This window comes from Notolabrus celidotus, chromosome 19 (genome assembly GCF_009762535.1).
Source record: "Notolabrus celidotus isolate fNotCel1 chromosome 19, fNotCel1.pri, whole genome shotgun sequence".
Classification (NCBI taxonomy): Eukaryota; Metazoa; Chordata; class Actinopteri; order Labriformes; family Labridae; genus Notolabrus; species Notolabrus celidotus.
The window spans coordinates 12,664,108-12,683,391 of NC_048290.1; the positions used below are offsets into that span (position 1 = coordinate 12,664,108).

Below are 19,284 nucleotides of genomic sequence, written 5' to 3' on the forward strand. Positions count from 1 at the left end.
AAATTAAGTAGTGTTTCTAACCTTCTGCAAACTTGTTCTCCAATTCTGTGTTTCCGATGGCTTTGGCTGCAGAACACATCTGTCTCAGGACCTCCTCCAGACGACGCATGCAGCGGATGATGCTCCCTGCACATAACACACAAACATTTGAAATAAGAGACTCTTTAATTACATTTTTTAAAAAGAGTTTTAGTAAGCAACAAATAAAAGTAGACACACACTCCTCACAGATCCATCAATGCACAGAACTACAAACACAAGTATGTGAATTATTAAGAGATAACAGACATGTAAAGTAGTATGGGAGGTAGAGCCTTCCGTTATCAGGCCCCGCTCCTTCGGAATCATCTACCAGTCAGGGTCCGGGAGGCATGCACCTTCTCTACTTTTAGGATTAGGCTTAAACTTTCCTTTTTGATAAAGCTTATTGTTAAAGCTGGCTCAGGCTTTGACCAGCTCTTAATTATACTGCTATAGGCTTAGAATGTCGGGGGAGCTGGCACACTGGGATCCTATCTCACCCCCCATTACAGTTTCTCGACTCCTGCAGCATTACTTCCTTATTGCGATGCTCACTAATGTTTCACAGCTGAGATCACTGCTGAGAGTCAGAGATGAATCTATGAGGAGAGCAAATGGACTTGGAACTGAGATTAAATCATAATAAATCACTTAGTGAGACTCTTACAGCATCAGAGTAACAGCAATGGATTTATTACATTCAAATCCTCAACAAACAAGTAATGTGGGCCCCCCGCTGTGACTGATATATCATTACTCAAGTTTATAAGATATCATATGCAGATGGTTGGATGTGTTCACAGCATTTTACTGATGCACATGGTTGAAGAATGTGAGAAAATGAACGAACAAAAGTAAATATTCACCTTCAAAGACGTCAGTCATCTTGCAGATCTGAGCAAACGTTGCACCGTTGGCCCAGGCATATACCACGTCCATCAGGTGAGGTTTAAACTGGTTTAGATACGTCTCCTCGTCCACCTCCACCTTGGCATCTGCAGACACTTTGGCTATCCGCTTTGCACACTCCTGAAGACATCAAGAACAACAGCAGCATTTAGTTTAGCTCAAGTTCAAACTTTGAGGGATTCAGTTACAAAGTTTAGATTGTTTAATGTCATCTCACCTGCATCTGTCTCAGAGGAGCTGCCAGTTGCTCAGTAAGTTTTGGCATCTCACTGGCCTGGAGGGAAAATGCAGTTAATTGCGTACTGAAGGAAAACTTCAAACATTTACTTTTTGGACCAAAGTCCTGACAAATATGTTCTTTTCATCGCTGTTTCTCTCTCTTATTCTCCTCTATCCCTCTTTCCAACCCCAACTCGGTCGAGGCAGATGGCTGTCTAACCTGAGTCTGTTTCTGCTCGAGGTTTCTGCCTGTTAAAAGAATGTCTCTCCTTGCCTCTGTAACTAGCTAAATACTGTTGGAAGTGCCAAAAACTGCAGTTTATGGAGTGTCCGCTTGAGGCTGGCTGCAGAAACACCGGACACAACATACACACCCATTCAAAAAAGAAGATCTTTGCAGCATTAATAAACCTGTTTACAGCCTGGTTCAAAAAAACGGTTCAGGTCTAAGTAACTAATATCTCGATCGGCGCACACTCTACGGGGGGCAAATTTTTTAAATAACTCTGTATTTTTCAAAGATATTAATCTTACAAGTTTTGCCCAAATAAGGACATTTCTGACTTGATTGACAGGCAGGCACCCTGTAGCCTTTAGCAAAAAGTCTAAAGGTCCGCCTCTTTACCTCAGACGAAGTTTGTTTGTGTTCGGCATTTTCAATATGGCACCCGCTGACGATTGGCTTCAAAACAGCAGGAACAAATGGGTGACGTCACAGATACTACGTCCATTCTATATAAGATCTGTGGTTCCTGAACAGGGGTGCATCTCGCTCGGCTGGAAGTGAAGCTTTCAGCTGAGTGTCTGCCCCCCCTTTTTTGGCTTCAGAACCATACAACGGAAAGAGGTGGAGCAACACTGTCCATTTTTATTTACTGTCTATGTTCCTGACCTATATGCTAAGCTAAGCTAGTGAGCTACTGATTGTAAATTCAGGGACAATGCGAGTAGTATCAATGCTCTTGTCTAACTCCAGGTATGAAACTGACCTGACACGTCTATGACAGCAAGTTATCTATTTTCAATACTTTCCTGCACATTGAGATCATTTTTTTACTTCTCCAAATGTTCCTGTTACGAGACCAACAGTCCAAAAGGTTTAGTCTCTCTATGAGTTTACATTTATCTAAAACAGCGCATATCAAAAAAGAAGAAGAACCATAAATCAAAGATTAGCACTGTGAAACTTTTCTGAGCGTTGTTTCTCACATGGATGTTGTTGACTGTTTTATTCCTCTCATATTTATCTGATTATTACTTGATGCTTGGGCAATACTGTCACTGTTACACCCATGCCATTACAGCTTGCTGAAATGGGAAAATAACTTGAATTTGATCATATTAGGACTCAGGAAATAAATCTCGAACTGGTGTGTGTTTCAAATCTTTGCTTTGACCTGGGTTATTTTAAACTGTTATTGGAGCGCTATCATATCAGTGGTTCAGAAAACACACCCAGCATGAAGGGTTAGCCGTCATCCCAAGCCAGACAAGCAGCGGGTGTTTTTAAATGACGGATGACAGCTGCATAAATTGACACTCACACTCACACTCACACACACACACAAACAGAGGTGTCAGAGTGGAGTACTACATATGCCAACAGCTGCTGGTCGTCATTCCCTCTCTGACAGAGCTATTGAATAGGAATCAAGATAGACAGTGACAGTGGGGGAAGACGGAGCTGATGCTGAGCCAAAGAAAAGCTTTGTTTAACCATCCGATGCTGGGTTGTCCCATTGAGAGAACAGGCGTCATTAGTGAAGAAAAAACACACATCTCCCTCAGGTTTCTGTTTTGGTTGCTGCGCAGGGGAAGAGGTGAAGAATGAGATTGCAGCTGGTATGTGTGGGAATGGCACTTAGCTGTTTGTCTCAGTATTCACTGCGGGGAGAAGGCTTAAATATCTGTTTGTGTGGAGAATTAGAGGAATTATGTGTTTGTGTGCGTTTGCTCGTACGTTCTCCTGGAAGACGAAGCAGGACAGCAGGGCGGTGGCTTGTTCCACCGTCAGATCGTTGAAGAGGCCGTTGAAAATCATCTCGGTCAGCAGGAGCTCGTCACCACTGAGAACATTCACACAAAATCAGAGGGAATTATTTCCATTTTATTCAACTGGGTCTGTTACATGTCTTCCTTTTCACTGTGAGAAATGCAGAAATGGGTTACAGGTGTGCAAAAAAAGAACAAATGAGAGCACATTTCCTTCCCCGAGAGGGATTTGTATTTCCTACTACCATTATGAATACAATGTTTTAATCACCAGGATTCAGAGTCACGGTCCGATTCATGAGTAATAAACAAACCTGGGGTTAGAGTGGAAGAAGATCCGTAAAGTGGTGGTACATCACTTTTCTAATGTATCTGAAGCCATGAATTTATATCAAGAGAACCCCTTAGAATGAGTTGACGACACCATTATCGAATACAATTTTGAGGTTATAATAATCCAGAGAGTCCAAAGAGGTGTACTACAAAGCAAGTTCAACATATCCAAACTTCCTTTGAGTAAGCAGGTTCCATAGAGCCTGAAGCCTCAGTTAGAGACACTAGAACTTATGACTGTGTTTATGAGCGTTTGCATTTAACGTTAGCTTCTCCATGCTAGCTCATATTAAATGGGGCGATTTGTGCTTTGTTTTGCCCTCTACCGCCTAATGACCCTCCAGCGCAACACGAGAACAGCTGAGAAGATTGTTGGTGCCTCTCTCGTCTCCCTCCATGACATTTACTCTTCCCGCCCTTACCCAAAAAACCTGCGCATAGCAGGCGACCCCTCCCACCCGTCTCACAGCCTCTTCAGCCTGTTGCCATCAGGAAGGAGACTACGCAGTCTCCAGGCCAGAACCAGCAGACTGAGGGACAGTTTCATCCACCAGGCAGTCAGTATGCTGAACTTTCTCCCTGTTTTGCCCCCTCTTCCCATAGTGCTCCCTTCACAGACTTAACCCGGTCACTGACCCCCTCCTCAGTATGTCTAGTGCACACTACAGTTTGTTTGACAATAAAAAAGACTTTGAACTTTGACTTATGACTTTGAATTTGAACTAAAAGGAGTAATCGCTGCCTGTCTACTTCAGTCTGCAGAAGAGGATTGGGGTCACTTTCAGGGCAGGGAAGAGAAATAAAAAAAATTATTAAGGTGTATTTTTTGTAATTCTGAGGGGAAAAAAATTGGAATTCTGATTTTAATCTGACTTTTTTTTTTAAATTACACCTTCAATTTTTCTCAGATTCTGCCTTTAATCTTAGATTCTGACTTAAGTCTCAGAATGCAGAAAAAAAAAACAATAAACCTTAAAAAAATGTATTTGCTTGCCTCCCTTTAATAAATTATTACTTTAATCTCAGAATATCCAAAAAAATTATACTTATTAATTTATTTTTTGGCTCGCTTGGGCTCAACATTTTTTTTTTTTCAGTGATCCTTATCTTCTTCCATATCAGTCAGACTGATATATTTAGAAGCAACAATAAGAAAGGATAGCGGGGGATGCTGCTGATAATGAAGGGATTGATTCATCTTTTAATACAGTGCCTCACATGATTAAATCGCTGCCTCCTGTTTATTTTTGTGACAGCACACAGTACTTCTATTCAGCTTGAATACTGACAGGATTTTAGCTGTGTAGTCAGGAACTGCAATTAGATGGGATACTTTTACTCCATAGAAAGTATGTGGCTGTGACTTTGGTATTCAGACAAATAGAGGTCAAACTAATGGACTGATTTTTTCAGGTTTCTGGGTCAAAGCATGAATATTCAATGCAGTGTCCTTAAATACTTTGACTTGTTTTGTATGGATCATCTGGTGTGATTTAGGCACTTTACAGACAATCTAAAGCCCAAACTCTGCGCATATAACCTAGTAACATATAACCTGGCCCAGTTATGAGTTTAGACTAAATTACCATGGTTTTGTATCCAGGTTAAAAGAGACCCAGCTTTGTGACATGAACTACTCTGGCTCAACAGACAAAGCTTAGCCTCTCGTCTTGCTCGGTCCTACAGCCCTCAGTTTAGCAGTGGGCTGGGTGTTGGACAGTACGTTATTTGTTTTGTGGTGCTGGCTGCTGCAACAACAAACTGAGACTTTGGATCAAATTAAACAAAAAGTTAAGTACACAAACTTATTCTGTGTTACTTTGCTTTTATTATAATTAATTACATTACATTACACTCTTTGCTTTTCTTGAATGACTTAACTCTGACCCCTCTAGAACCCCACACTCCATGCATGCAGGCCTGCTTGTCATAATCAAAGTCTCTAAAAGTAGTATGGGAGGTAGAGCCTTCAGTTATCAGGCACCTCTCCTTTGGAATCATCTACCAGTCAGGGTCTGGGAGGGAGAAATCCCTCTCTACTTTTCAGATTAGACCTAAAACTTTCCTTTTTTGATAAAGTTCATAGTTGAAGCTGGCTTAGGCTTGGACCAGCTCTTAGTTATTCTGCTATAGGCTGGGAACTGGCACGCCGGGATCCTATCTCGGCCCCCGCCCCCCATCACTTACTTTAACTCTCCCTGTCCCATTGAAAGTTACTAACCATAGACCTTTCCTGAATCCCTGAGCTCCACACTCATAAGTTCCTCCGAGTCCAGACTCCAGCTGCAACAGATACTACAACTACTACTATCCGTCTCATCACTATCATCACTCTCTCTCTCTCTCTCTCTCTCTTATTCTCCTCCATCTGCCTGTTAAAAAGATGTTTTTCCTTGCCGTTGTAACTAGCTAAATAATACAAGGTGCTCTGCTCATGGTGGATCAAGATTAAATAAGTCAGGGTCCTGTCAGTAAGAGGGGACTGGATCTTTATCTTATTAAATCTGTGTCTTTTACGGTCATATATTGATCATGAATGTAAATTGACTAACCTTTCAGTAGTTGAATCAGAATTTTTCTACACTCTGAAAAATGCCATGACCATGACCCCTTCAAAATCAATTTTAAAGCTGTACAAAGCTCTGTCCCATGCTAATAACACTTTATACATTAAAGGTAAATGGGAAAGGGAATCGGATTGAGATTTCTGAGGAGGCGTGGGGCAGTATCTGGTCCTTCCAGTGGTCAACATCCAGCTCTATGAGCTGGAGAGAACACTGCTGGAAGAATGTTATGAGGTTTTTCAAGTCACCATATCAGGAGCGGTATAAAGGTGCACATAGGCCATGCTGGAGACAATGTGGCTCGACTGTTGCTAACCATTATCATATCTTCTGGGAATGTCCCAAGCTCAGTGTTTTCTGGAAGGGTGTCCATGCTTCCTTGAGCACGGTCTTTAACACTCAAGTACCTCTGAGTTTTGATGTTCTATACCTGGGCCGTGTCTCTTTTTTGGAACATAGAAGCGAGATTAAGCTGCTACAATTACTCTTGGTGGCAAGTAAGACAACAATTACAAGGAGATGGTTAAGCCCGATTCAGCCTTCCCTGGATGATTGGATTGGATAACTCTTGAGATATTCAGGATGGAAAAACTGACCTATCGATTAAGAATCCAAATGGACAAATTTTACAGAACTTGGAACAACTGGATTTTATTTGTTACCCCCAAAAGAGCAGATTTTGTGTGGTCTCACTGGTAATATTGTTTTGTAATTTTACGATTTAATTTCTGAATGGTTATTGAAGATTTTTTTTGACGGCAGCGGCAGGTGACCACCCTTTTTTTTGTTCATAGTTCCATGTACGCTTTTCTATCTTTAATTAAGTTTTAACAGAGTTCGTTTTAAGTGAACAAGTGAGCCTCCTCTGGCAGAGTTTATCCCGAGCAAATTGTCAGGTCTGTCCCAAGCGGCAACCTCCGGTCTCAAACTATGAAGCCCATGTGGAAGTGTTATAAACTGCAATTCATCGAGAATCCGCTTGAGGCTGGCTGCAGAAACACCGGAAACCACATAGACCCCAATTAAAAAAAGACGCTCTTGCAGCATTAATAAACATGTTCACAGCCTGGTTCAAAAAACAGCTTGGCCCTACGTAGCTAATCTCTCTAATGGCACACACTGTACGGGGGTGAATTATTTTCTAACGCAACAGTTCAGAAGATATTAAAATTACGAGTTTTTGCCCAAATAAGGACATGACTGACTTGACTCCCGGCCGGGAACACATAGCTGTTGGCTCAAACTCCGCCCCTTTACGTCACACTCTGCCTGGTTGAGTTCAGCATTTCCAAATGTGACTGCCGCCGTTGATTGGCTACAAAACAACGCTCAGGAACAGATGGGTGACGTCACGGATACTACGTCCATATTTTATACAGTCTATGGTCTGTTCATAAGAGGTCATTGTGTATCCACTATTATTGTTTCTTTTTCACAATTGCTGGGAAATTTAAGTTATCAGAGAAGTGTGGACCCCATAATGGATAAACAAAATCTGATCCATGGTCTATGACTCTTATTCCAGAAATTAAATTTTTCTGGACTCAAAACAAACAAAACTGGAAGGAATTTTGTTTTTACTTTTACTAATGTTGCTATCATAGACTGTATAAAATATGGACGTAGTATCCGTGATGTCACCCATCTGTTCCTGAGAGCTGTTTTGAAGCAAATCGACGGCAGCAGCCATATTGGTAATGCGGAACTCAACCAGGCAGAGTGTGACGTAGTGTGAGTCTCTTAGCCAATGGCTGTGTGTTCCCGACCGGGAGTCACGTCAGTAATGTCCTTATTTGGGCAAAACTCGTAATCTTAATATCTGCTGAACCGTCACGTTAGAAAAAAATTCACCCCCCGTACAGTGTGTGCCATTAGAGAGATTAGCTTCATAGGGCCAAGCCGTTTTTTTAACCAGGCTGTAAACATGTTTATTAATGCTGCAAAGATCGTCTTTTTCCCATTCATATCTATGTAGTTTCCGGTGTTTCTGCAGCCAGCCTCAAGCGGATTCTCGATGTACTGCAGTTTATAGCACTTCCGCATTGGCTTCATCGTTTAAGACCGGAGTTTGCCGCTTGGTTGCTATGCTGTTGTATCTACCTGTCCGTTCCAAATAAAGATACAATTTAAAAAATAAATAATCTGTGTCTTTAAAAACTTGTACACTGGGCGAGCCTTACCTGCTAATTTCACAGGCGACCCGTCCTTTCATCTCGATGACATCAGAGGGACTGGCAAAGCCGAGGCGCCTCAGAACTCTCTTTCTGCACTTCAGTTTGTCCATCTGCAGGACGGTGCGGGCTTTCTTCAGCTCCCGCTTGGCTGTTCGAACATCTGCTGCGATCTAGAACACACACACACATATCTATTGTTACAAATGGGACCCTTCCAGTTTTTGAGGCATTCCTAGAACATACCTTTCAATTATTCTGCTCGCTGTGATAAACACCAGCTGCTTTTTGGCATGGGATGAACTCAAACAATTCATTATCTGTTAGAGTGATTTATCATTGAGTAATCTGCCAACAGATGATCTTCAGCCTGCTTATCGGTCCTCACTGATGTCCATTATCCACTTTAACCTTTACCCCTCATCATTACAACACACCTCAGAGCCAAACAAGCAAACACATGCACACTGAGATTTCACAAGATGGGCTCATTACTCAAAGAGTTGAATCTATTTTGTTAAAATTGAAGCCCACTTTGTCTCAACTTTGGCAGGATAGTGAAGAAATCTCTCACATGGGCACACAAAAACTGGGAGGTTGATTTGTTCTGACATTTCTAAGAATCTAACAGCAGTAAAAAAGGATTAAATCAGACAAACAAGGCAGGTGAGGTATCAGTTCAACAAAAGGTCAAAGTGGAGGTTAGTTATAAGACTGAGGCTGAGGATTATCTGCAGAGGGACATCCAGGGATTAGATTGGAAGATGGTTAATCTCTTATTCTGCTTTCAGACATGAAGTAATCCTTAAGTAACTCTGTCATTTCACAACACACACCAACACAACCACAGAGGATGTAAATGATTATGTAAATGATCAAATGTGGACTGGTTTGCATTTTCCCTCACTGGTAGAAACCTGTTGTTTGTTTTTTACATCAGCCACACTGGGTCATGAGATTTGCTGCATATATTCATGGTCCCCTCATGTAGTTCTCTTAATACTTTGGTACCTGAAAAAGCCTGCAAATCTAATGACAATCCACAAATTGGCCGGGAGTTGATCCAACAACCAATGCCACAAGGGCTATAGCTACTGTACATGGGGTGCACACTTAAACTATTTAGCCAAACCAGCTCCCCATTGGGCTCCATGTTTCAATCCCTATTTTTATAGCAAAAATGAATGTGTTGTAGCTGTTTGGCAGCTAAGCTATGGCCTCAACTCCGCTTCTCATCACTATCATCTCTCTCTCTTATTCTCCTCTATCCCTCTTTCCAACCCCAACTCGGCCCAGGCAGATGGCTGTCTAACATGAGTCTGGTTCTGCTCGAGGTTTCTGCCTGGTAAAAGGAAGGCCTCAACCCCGCTTCTTTGCTGGTTTCTAGATTGGCTTAGACCTGGCCCACGCAACACCTCCTTAGAAACCAATGGGTAATATTACTACATCTATGATTTATATGTTTATGGTTGGCACGCTGACACACTAAACCAAGCCAGTGGTAGACGATGAACCTCATGCTAATAATGTTAGTTATCATCCTGATGATAGCACTTGTTAGCGCTAGCATCTAGCTCTAAGTTGTTTGGGTAGCACAAACCCTTGAGTGTTGCTGAATTGTTATAATATTGGTAATTTGAGCTATTGTAAAGAAGCCAAAACTTATTGTACTAATTTGTCACATCTTAAAAGGATATTTCAGTTTTTTTGAAGTGGGGTTGTATGAGTTTTATGTCACTAGTAATTGTACTAGCCACAACGGATACTCCTAAACTGGAGAGCAGGAGAGATTCACACGTTACCTGTTGGTGACAGGGGCCGAGCTGAGCGGCATCCGTCATGGCTGGTACAATTACTAGTGACATAAAACTTAAAAAACACTGAAATATCCCTTGAAGGTTAGAATTTGACCCCATCTCATGAAAAGAAAACCTGGACAACAAAAATAGTCATGACTTTTATGTAGGCATAGTTGTTGTAAAGTGCACTGTTGATAGCACTTATCAACTTTGGTTGTACACTCGTTTATGCAAGAGACCCTGTGGATGTTTCCTTTTTTCCACAGGTATGTGGTGTAAAGCATGTATCGAAAGCTATGTATTATAGTCATGGACTCTGCTTCTGTCCTGGAGTTTGTCACTGTGAGACACAGATGCTCTGTTTTCACTGTATCTTAGGGCAGCTGTGATAAAGAGCAGAAAGACAGGAAGTGAGGTCCTTCGTCTGCTATATTCAACAATGCAGAGTGAGACCCACCACATAGAAAAAAAAATCCCCTCTTTTGATGTGATCTGATGTTTTATGGCCTGTAACTAATGCTTTGGCCCTGTAAGAATAATGTCCCTGCTTTCTTCCTGTGATTGTCGTTGCCAGTATAAATGGCTGAAGTCGACATGTCTGGCAGGAAAAGACAATGAAAGGTCAGGATTTGTAACCTTTTAAAAGAGCAGCCAAAGAGAATGAAAAGGAAAGATAAGGTAATTAATAATTCCCTGGTAACAAAAACATAACATAACTGTGATGAACTGTGATAACGGGAGGGCTGACATTTAGCAGTGTGTTTTATATAGCTGACTTTTAACTGCAGATAACACGGATCATTTCTCACCAGAGCTTTCTTCTCACACAGAGAATAGACAGATTCCAGGTTGGGGTCACTGTGCAGGGGGTGCGAGTACATGCGGTGCTCGAAGGCCTCCACTTTCTGAATAACTTTCTTGAGCGCCGGGTCTTTGATGCCCATGTCATCCACGGGGTCAAGAAGAGGAACACCATCTGGGAAACGTTTCTGTACCTCCTGCAGACAAAATGTTTGGAGGGGAGGATGAATAAATACATAAATAAATAAAAAGCAACAGTTTTACAATTACAGATCACAATTTTTGTGAAGTTTTAGTATCATCGTTTTGAGACGGCTGCATTCTGTACCTGTATAGACTTGAGCATTAGCTGTCTGTTGTCAAAGGGACGCAGATCTTTTGGGATGTACAGGCGAACAGAGCTGATGGAGGTGAGGAGATGGAGCATAACGGGGACCACCTGCACCAAAAATAAAAAAAGTGTTATCTTCATATGTGTGTTTTAAGCAGTACAGCTTGTTTTGTGTGTTTGCACCACTCACCTGCATCTCTCCAGTCTCTCCTGCAGCTGCAGGTTTTGCAGCCTCAGTCGCAGCATCTTTCACACTCTCCTTACTACAGTGGACCAAAACCTCCACCACATACAGCGGCTCAGAGTCTGTGCTTGCCTACATGAGGAAACGTAGATTAGTCATAGCGGTACGTAGACATATTCAAATACATGTGACATTGTGACACTGACTTACTTTGGTGTTCGACTTCTTGCAGAAGTTAACAACAACTCCCCATCCAAAGTCAGCTTCTTCATTTTTCACCTGCAGGAACACAAAAACAACTTTATTCATATAAAGAGCTATCACAGGCATATGTGTGTGTGTGTGTGCGTGCGTGTGTGTTCGTGTGTGTTCGTGTGTGTACGTGTGTGTGTGTGTGTGTGTGTGTGTGTGTGTGTGTGTGTGTGTGTGTGTGTGTGTGTGTGTGTGTGTGTGTGTGTGTGTGTGTGTGTGTGTGTGTATGCACCTACCTTAACAAGGCGCCCAGGCTGCAGGAAGGGTAAGCAGTATTTTGGTTTGTGGATGAACTCTTGTATCTCTTTGCCCAGTTTGGCAAGCTGCTGTCTGATTTTGAAGTAGGTGACTACGCCCTCTTCATTGGGGATCTCGATGGAGTGGTACTGCTCCTCATACTTCTTTATTTCTGCACAGAAAAAATGTGCCATATGATTAAAGCTCATATTGGAACGACACCACAACAGGATGGGAATTTTATTTTAAAGAGTTTACGCTCGTTGACTCCTGAAGACAGAATAAGTTCACACCAGACAGTCAGTAATGGATACTTTTTGGTACTTTCACATCTGATGGCAGCAAGACTGGCATTTTTGTTACATTGCCCGGGTTTTTGTTTCACTTTCAGTCAGACAAACTTATAAGAGTCTGATTGAAAAATCAAATGAACATTTTCTGTCTTTATGTCAGCTTGAGCTATATAGTTGGACTTTTCTAGTTGTTTTTTTCCTTTTTCTGATCCAGACAGTCTGCCAGAACTTCCTCTGATTGGTCCAAGAGTCTGAACAATCCAAAAAGAGTTGAATAAAACTGCACCCTGGTTCAATTTGTTTTTTGGCTGAATAACAACTATTTTATATTCATATCAAGTTACAGAGTTTTGATCATGACTGTGGTCCTGCTGAGTAGGTTTCACGCCTGTAAATTTGTAGGTCAAACCATAAATCTGCCAAAAGGAGTTAAAAGGCAGGCTGAATGAATTCTGCCTTTATAATATTGTGCTTAGTTTGCTTTGTTGTGTATTTAGCCCACTTCCTGTTTGATTTAGTAAACATAGGCTGTTTTCAAAACCGCCTACTATTCTAGTAGTACTTACTGATTTGGCCAAAATTCAGTATGTAGTATGTAAAAAAGAGCAAAATCTGCAGCATGCCAAAACTACCCAGATGTCATACTGATTCAGGAAAATTTCACAGTTTGCATCAGACTAGTCTCCCTTGCGTACTGTTTCCCATAATGGACAGCGCTTGTCAGGCTTTTTCTTTTTTCTTCTTTTTTTTTAAAGGTGGCACTCAGTTTTTAGGTGCTGTGAAAACTACTAAATTACATATAAACCACTTCTTAATTTTTTTAAATCATTAGTAAATGCTAAAGAAGCAGCTTCGCTATCAGCTTGGCCGTTGTTTACTTCCACTTTCTGAAACTGGAAATCCAGTGACGTCTGACCCAGCTTACTGCAGAACAGATCAAACAGAACAGTCATACTAAATACTAAATTCATATGCAGTATGTAGCAGGCCGTTTCGAAAACAGCCCTGGTGTTCATGTCTAATGTTACTTCCTTCCACTGTTCTGTTTTTTCCATACACACCTGTGCCTCCTTTGCTATTAACCTGGCCTGAGTTTATACCCCTGCGTTTCCACCTACCCTCTGCCAGATTGTCATTTTTGCCGAGTGTGTTCATGCTTTCAAGTCCTGTTTTCCTCGTGTTTGCCTTCCCCGTTTCTGACTTTTGCTTGGATTTTTGGATTTTGATTTTGTGGATTTGCTTGCCTTTACTGACTGACTTACTGTGTATGACCCCTGCACTGTTTTAGTAAAGCTAACTGTCTTCTGAACTTTGTCTGTCACTTGAATTCAGCAATGGTTTGTAGTAGGTAGTTAGCTCTTCCCCTTTGACATAACAGGCTTCCCCATTCAATGTTGGTTAGCTCAACAGGAACCCCTCCTTCCTCTTGTGAAAATTTGCGTCTTGGGCACTCATGTACACGCGATTTTGAGGCGTGAATTGAATTAGTCATTTGCGCAAATAGAGCAAGTAAAAAAACATTCTCGCAACTGTATTCGCACAAACAGCACGATCGTTCGCGCCTGGTGTGAATGTGACATCAGCCTCTCCTCATCCATCAACTAATCCCATATTTGAAAACAGTGGGCCATGACAACCGGTCTTTTACGGAGGACTTTACACCTACTCAGAGCTAGGTGTAAAATTTAAGATGTAACTAATGCTAACGTTGGAACTATCTCATTTGGTGTAACGCCCAAAACGTTAGTAGAGTGTAAACCCCATCCTAAATGAGAAGTTACACTCGTGCAACAGGCTGCTGGACTTTTTCTCTGCACCTGAGTCCCAGCTCTGACCTAAATTTTCACTGTCTTATTCTCTAGTTTCAAACTGACGCAGATTAAGCTTTCCAGTAAGATTGATCTTTCACAGCTTTTGGCACAGCGCAAATTGCACCCATCCAGCTTTACTGTAAAAATCTGGAAGAACTCCTTACTCTCCACCACACCAGGCAACGCTCTGTAGTGCTGGAACTGGTAGAAAGACTTCTCCAGCATGTACTCAGGGTTGATCTCCTCCACACGCAGCAGGTTGAGCACCATGTTGTAAGTCAGGTGGAAGGCACTGTTCAAAGGGTCAGCTGAGCCCTGCAGAAACAGAACATGGACACATACAAAATGTAATGCTTTGATTTTAACAATATACAGCAGTGGTTAATGATGTGTTTTGGTAATGTTGTTGGTATTATACTATGAGCTCCAAGAAAGCTGCAAGGTTTAAATTAAAGCCGTCTGAAGTCACTTCTCCCAAAATAAACACTGAGGAGGATTTTGCAATCACAACTCCAAAACCACAGATATGTGGGGCAGCTTTCCAAAAACTCCCAGTGAGTTGAGCACCATGACACTGCCAACAAACAGTTTTACATTAAAAAATCTTGTTGGAAAGCTACTCAGCTATATATTTATAGCAGATATAAATCAAAGACAAAAGACCAAGAGACTTTGGCTTCCTGGTGACTGTGTTATCGAGTGCTTAATGGAGCAACAAAGGGCCTGACGATACTTTGAGAGAAAAAAACTTAAGAGTCACTTCTGACAATTTCCATTCAACCATTCCAAGAAATTCTTAGCAAGACAGCAGGGGGAATGAGTTCCACTGATGTGAGTGGGACAATGCTCTTAACAGAAGAGTTTGTAGACAGCACTGAAGTGGTCTGCGAAGATGGGATGGATAACGAGCGCTTCTAATTCAGAAAACCGAGGAGTGCTTGCAGCTCTATTCACTGTACCTTGAGCAGCTGTTTGCCCACAGCTGGACTCATCTTCTCGTCCACCATGAAGATAACGATGCCCCTGTCGTCCATTCCTCTCCTCCCGGCTCGCCCAGACATCTGGATGTACTCACCTGATGTGATCTGGATCGCACAGAGACACAGTAGGAGGAGAGAAATGTGTTACTACATGTGGCAACCTGACCACAACGAAAGAGGTAAACCCATTAAAGAAAGAAGAGGACTTTGTGTTTATCCAAAAACATAGCTTTAGGGGAAATTAAAAATAGATGCATTTTTTCTACAGTTGGGGCTTTGCCAAGTATGCGAATAAGCAACAGAGAAATCTACAAGATGAAATCTTCTCATGAGAACCAGATTAAAACAGTTTTCCACAGGTCTCAAGGGACTTCCCTTGTCTCTGCACATTGCTTCGATTGAGCTGTGCTTATCTACTGGTCTTTGTGCAATAAAAATGTTTACAAAAAAAGGAAGATAAGATCATTCCTGTGTTGAAACGATCGCATCTTAATTCGAGGCATGCGATGGGATCAGCTCTTGATACACAATACTGTGCAGCTCAGGAATGAGAGTCGCGTGTGTTCAAAAGTGTGAGTGCCTGCGTGGAGCTTTGGCACCCTCACCGGTACCAGATGTTCTTCATGAGCCTCTTGGAGGGCAGTTTCCTTCTCGCTCTCTGTCAGTGTATGTGTGTGTGTGTGTGTGTGTGTTTGAATGAGGTGAATTTGAAGGGTGCTTCTAAGTGACAGCAGCTCTACACGCGCGCACACACACACACACAGCCCCCCACCTCCTCTAAACAATACGTGGCTGTTTATGTGGCAACGCAAGCTGCAGGACTTGAAGAAGACCATGTAAAGTCCTCTGAGTAACACTCTGTGTGACAACCCCACACTGCACCCAGGCTGGAGCAGTTGTTTTGAAGAGAGAGCACAGTTTAAGGGGAGTTTAACTATTTCATTGGCTGCTCTTTGAAGGTAGTATAACAGGGAGATTAGCTTTGTTTAGCTCTGTAATCCTGTGATTACAGACCAAATATCAGCTCCCCTTCAAAGGCAGGGAAACCTTTCCAAATGTGGATACATGGTTTCCGTAGACTACATTTTTCTGGGCTCATCTTTCTCCTTATGGTTGACTGAAGCCACAGCAATTAAAAACTCACTACACAATGATCTGGTTAGAATTCTGCATGCAAAGTAGAGTCAGAGGGAAAAATTTCAACAAATTTCCTCTTGACAAAATATTTTAACTGATTTACTGTGTGAAAATGTCTGTGTGTACATGTGTGCTCTTACAAAGCGGTGGTTCTTGCCATCAAACTTGCGTGCGCTGGTGAAGAGAACAGTGCGAGCCGGCATGTTGATGCCCATGGCAAATGTCTCTGTGGCAAACAGGGCCTGAAATGAGAATGAGAAAGGCATCATTAGGAGAGATTTGATCACCATTTAGCACAATTCCCTCTGGAGTCCCTGAGCTTCATTGTCTCGTAGGCTCCTCTGAGTCGCTGACGTAGACGTCCTGCTGTTGTGGACGTTCCAGACTCCAGCGGCAACAACTACTACTACTATCCATCTCATCACAATCACTGTTCTCTCTCTCTCTCTCTCTCTTTTTCTCCTCTATCCCTCTTTCCAACCCCAACTCGGTCGGGGCAGATGGCTGACTAACATGAGTCTGGTTCTGCTAAAGTTTCTGCCTGTTAATAGGAAGTTTTTCCTTGCCGCTGTAACTAGCTAAACACTGCAAGGTGCAATGCTCATGGTGGATTAAGATGAGATAAGATCGAGTCCTGGTAGTAAGAGGGGACTGGATCGTATCGTCTTGATGTTGGGTCAATGTTAATAATTTAACATAGAGTATGGTCTACACTTGCTATGTTTTTAAAAGTGTCTTGAGATAACGTTTGTTGTGATTTGGCGCTGTACAAATAAAGATTGATTGATTGAATTCCATTTCTTATCCAGCTTACAAAAATAAAACCCTAGGGAGTATTGTAAGTTTTCACTTGTTTAGATTTGTTGTCTTCCATATTAAATATGTTTATATAGTTAGATAGATAGGTAGAGAGACAGATAGATCGATTAATGAGGCCAATTAATGACATTTTGAAATAATAAGAATGAAACAAATGTCTGCAGACACTGCAGGCAGCCTAGTCAGTGTGGCTGCAGTTGAGCAATCTTAACGCCCCCTAAATGATAACATATTTTCTCATCTTAAATCACAGCATTATTAAATCTAAAACAGAGGCTGGCTGGTGTTCAATATATATTCTGTTATGATACATAAAATGATGAGTAAATCTTTGGATGCACTCAACAAAGCATTACTAGTGCTCTTAAAGGTGACATATTATGCTCTTTTTCATCAAAATATATTGGTCTAAGAGGTCCCCAAAACATGTCTTTAAAGTTTGTTGCTCAAAAAACACTTTGAAATCAGATTTTTGCATGCATGTAAACCCCTCTTTTTCAGCCCTGCTCAGAACAGGCTGTTTTCTGTGTCTTTGCCTTTAAATGAGAATGAGCTCTCTGACCACGCCCCCTCAGGAAGTGGATGTGGCCTTGGCTGTCCAGCACGTTGATCTAATGTTTACATGTTGGCTGAATATACATGGCTGCTCACAGACCCGCGTTACTTCAACCCTCTGAATTTGATCCAGAATCTGATCCTGACGGAGAGGCGCCTGCAGCAGGACCTTTCTGAACAATTGGTCACAGATTTTGTGTTTCTTGTTGTTTTATTTGTCAGTATGTCGACGTGTGTCTTGGTAAACAGTGACAAACATATAGCTATGTAGCTATGCTAACTAGCACTAGCACTTTTCCATGAAAAATAAAAAATCATCCACTAGATCTTCAAATCTGCAGACGTGGGGAGTAAAACTGACCTTTGTGTTTATTAAGACAGCCTACAACTAGCATGCCTCCCTCCTAAGCTCCTTGTTAGCACACATGTGTGCAGGTAATGAAAAACGGAGGAGGAGTTGAGTTGTATTTTATACAGTCTATGGGCTGAACAAGCTCCGAGCTCTGACTTCCGTTACAGACCGGATGGCGTTATGACGTATGAAAAACACTGAAAACTGAAACGGCTCGTTTCAGCACACATTTACAGAAAGGTGGAGAAATCAGAACAGGGGCAGAATGGATTTTTTTCATTTTCGGGGGATTTGTAGACATGCCAGGGACACATATTTCAGGTAGAGAACCATTGAAAAGTCGATTTTGCATGATATGTCACCTTTAAAGAAACAAATCTTGATTGCACCAACGTTTCCTTATTAGAGGTCATATTTGTTGCTTTTCTAAGTCAATGGCAGTGTCTATGGTTAATTGCATATTAATTGCATTGGTATACAGGGTGCAGCCCTTTTTTATAGGTGAAAAAAATGTAATTTTCTGCACCAAAGTTCTCAATATACCTTCTATGCAGTTTTTGAGTTGAAGCATATTAAACCTGTAATAATAACAGTGATTTTCATTCGCGTATCCTGCACAGTGCACCATAGTCATACCTTCAGCAGGCCCTCAGAGAAAAGAATCTCTATGGTCTCTTTCAGGATGGGCAGCAGACCTCCATGATGGATTCCTATCCCCCTCTTTAACAGCGGCAGCACGTGTTCTACCTGAAACACATTGAGAGCATCAATCGGCAGATGAGTGTCTGAGATAGAGCAAATTGACCAGTTTCTTCATGTAATCACAACATCGGAGGTAAAGACACAAGAAGATGGAAAAGAATTGAACCCTTGTGGAGGAAATGTGTGGTGTACATTTGGCCCTGTGGCTGCTCGTGCTGTAGTGGTCGACCCACTAACAAGTATTACCTCAGCACGGCTGGTTTTCATAAAGTGGCTTCACACAGCGGGGTAGAATAACAGGAGCTCTGTGTTAAAGCCTGTGTTGACATTCTGTGAGCAGCTATTTACATGACAGTAGTTCAACTGTCTTTTCCGAGCAGAGAATGACCCTGAAGGAAATATTGAGTGTGTTTTTCTTAGCTTTAAAAAGGTGGAAGAGCTGGGTTTAAAAAAGGGGTGAGAAAAATGAAGGTAATAGAAATATCTCCCAATCCGAAAGGAAACTGTGAGAATGACCCATCTTCCTCACCTGAGGGAGCTTTTTGTCTTCGTCTGAGAGACAGTCCACTGCATTGTTGAACACTTCCTCCACCAGTCGTTTCTCATCATCTGGAAAAAAAACAATAACACATTGTTTCTTAAAAGCTTTCCAGTAATCGTTCAAAGAGCACAAAGACATTTCTTACACACACAATCACTCACTTAATTTTCAATCCTTTGTAATATGATTCCTCATGGCCCAAGTGGGAAAGAGTGTACCAACTAAAACTGAAGCAAGCCTGTGTCGGACTTTAGTTGATTTCTTAGCCACATGTTTAACGA

The 19,284-nt window shown here is 41.8% G+C and overlaps 1 protein-coding gene across 1 annotated transcript in view; it reads right to left on the reverse strand.

Annotated features, from left to right (window-relative positions):
- The window catches only part of mtrex (Mtr4 exosome RNA helicase), a 32,529-nt gene that overhangs the window by 1,981 nt on the left and 11,264 nt on the right, over positions 1-19,284 (reverse strand). Inside the window, exons 12-26 of the mRNA XM_034709152.1 lie at positions 18,992-19,071; positions 18,397-18,507; positions 16,175-16,276; positions 14,877-15,002; positions 14,082-14,232; positions 11,813-11,985; positions 11,535-11,603; positions 11,331-11,456; positions 11,138-11,248; positions 10,818-11,006; positions 8,219-8,382; positions 3,110-3,215; positions 1,148-1,204; positions 888-1,050; positions 22-126 (exon numbers count right to left, since the gene is read on the reverse strand). Coding sequence (XP_034565043.1) covers positions 22-126; positions 888-1,050; positions 1,148-1,204; positions 3,110-3,215; positions 8,219-8,382; positions 10,818-11,006; positions 11,138-11,248; positions 11,331-11,456; positions 11,535-11,603; positions 11,813-11,985; positions 14,082-14,232; positions 14,877-15,002; positions 16,175-16,276; positions 18,397-18,507; positions 18,992-19,071 — 1,833 coding nt within the window. The remainder of the gene's footprint in view (positions 1-21; positions 127-887; positions 1,051-1,147; positions 1,205-3,109; positions 3,216-8,218; positions 8,383-10,817; positions 11,007-11,137; positions 11,249-11,330; positions 11,457-11,534; positions 11,604-11,812; positions 11,986-14,081; positions 14,233-14,876; positions 15,003-16,174; positions 16,277-18,396; positions 18,508-18,991; positions 19,072-19,284) is intronic.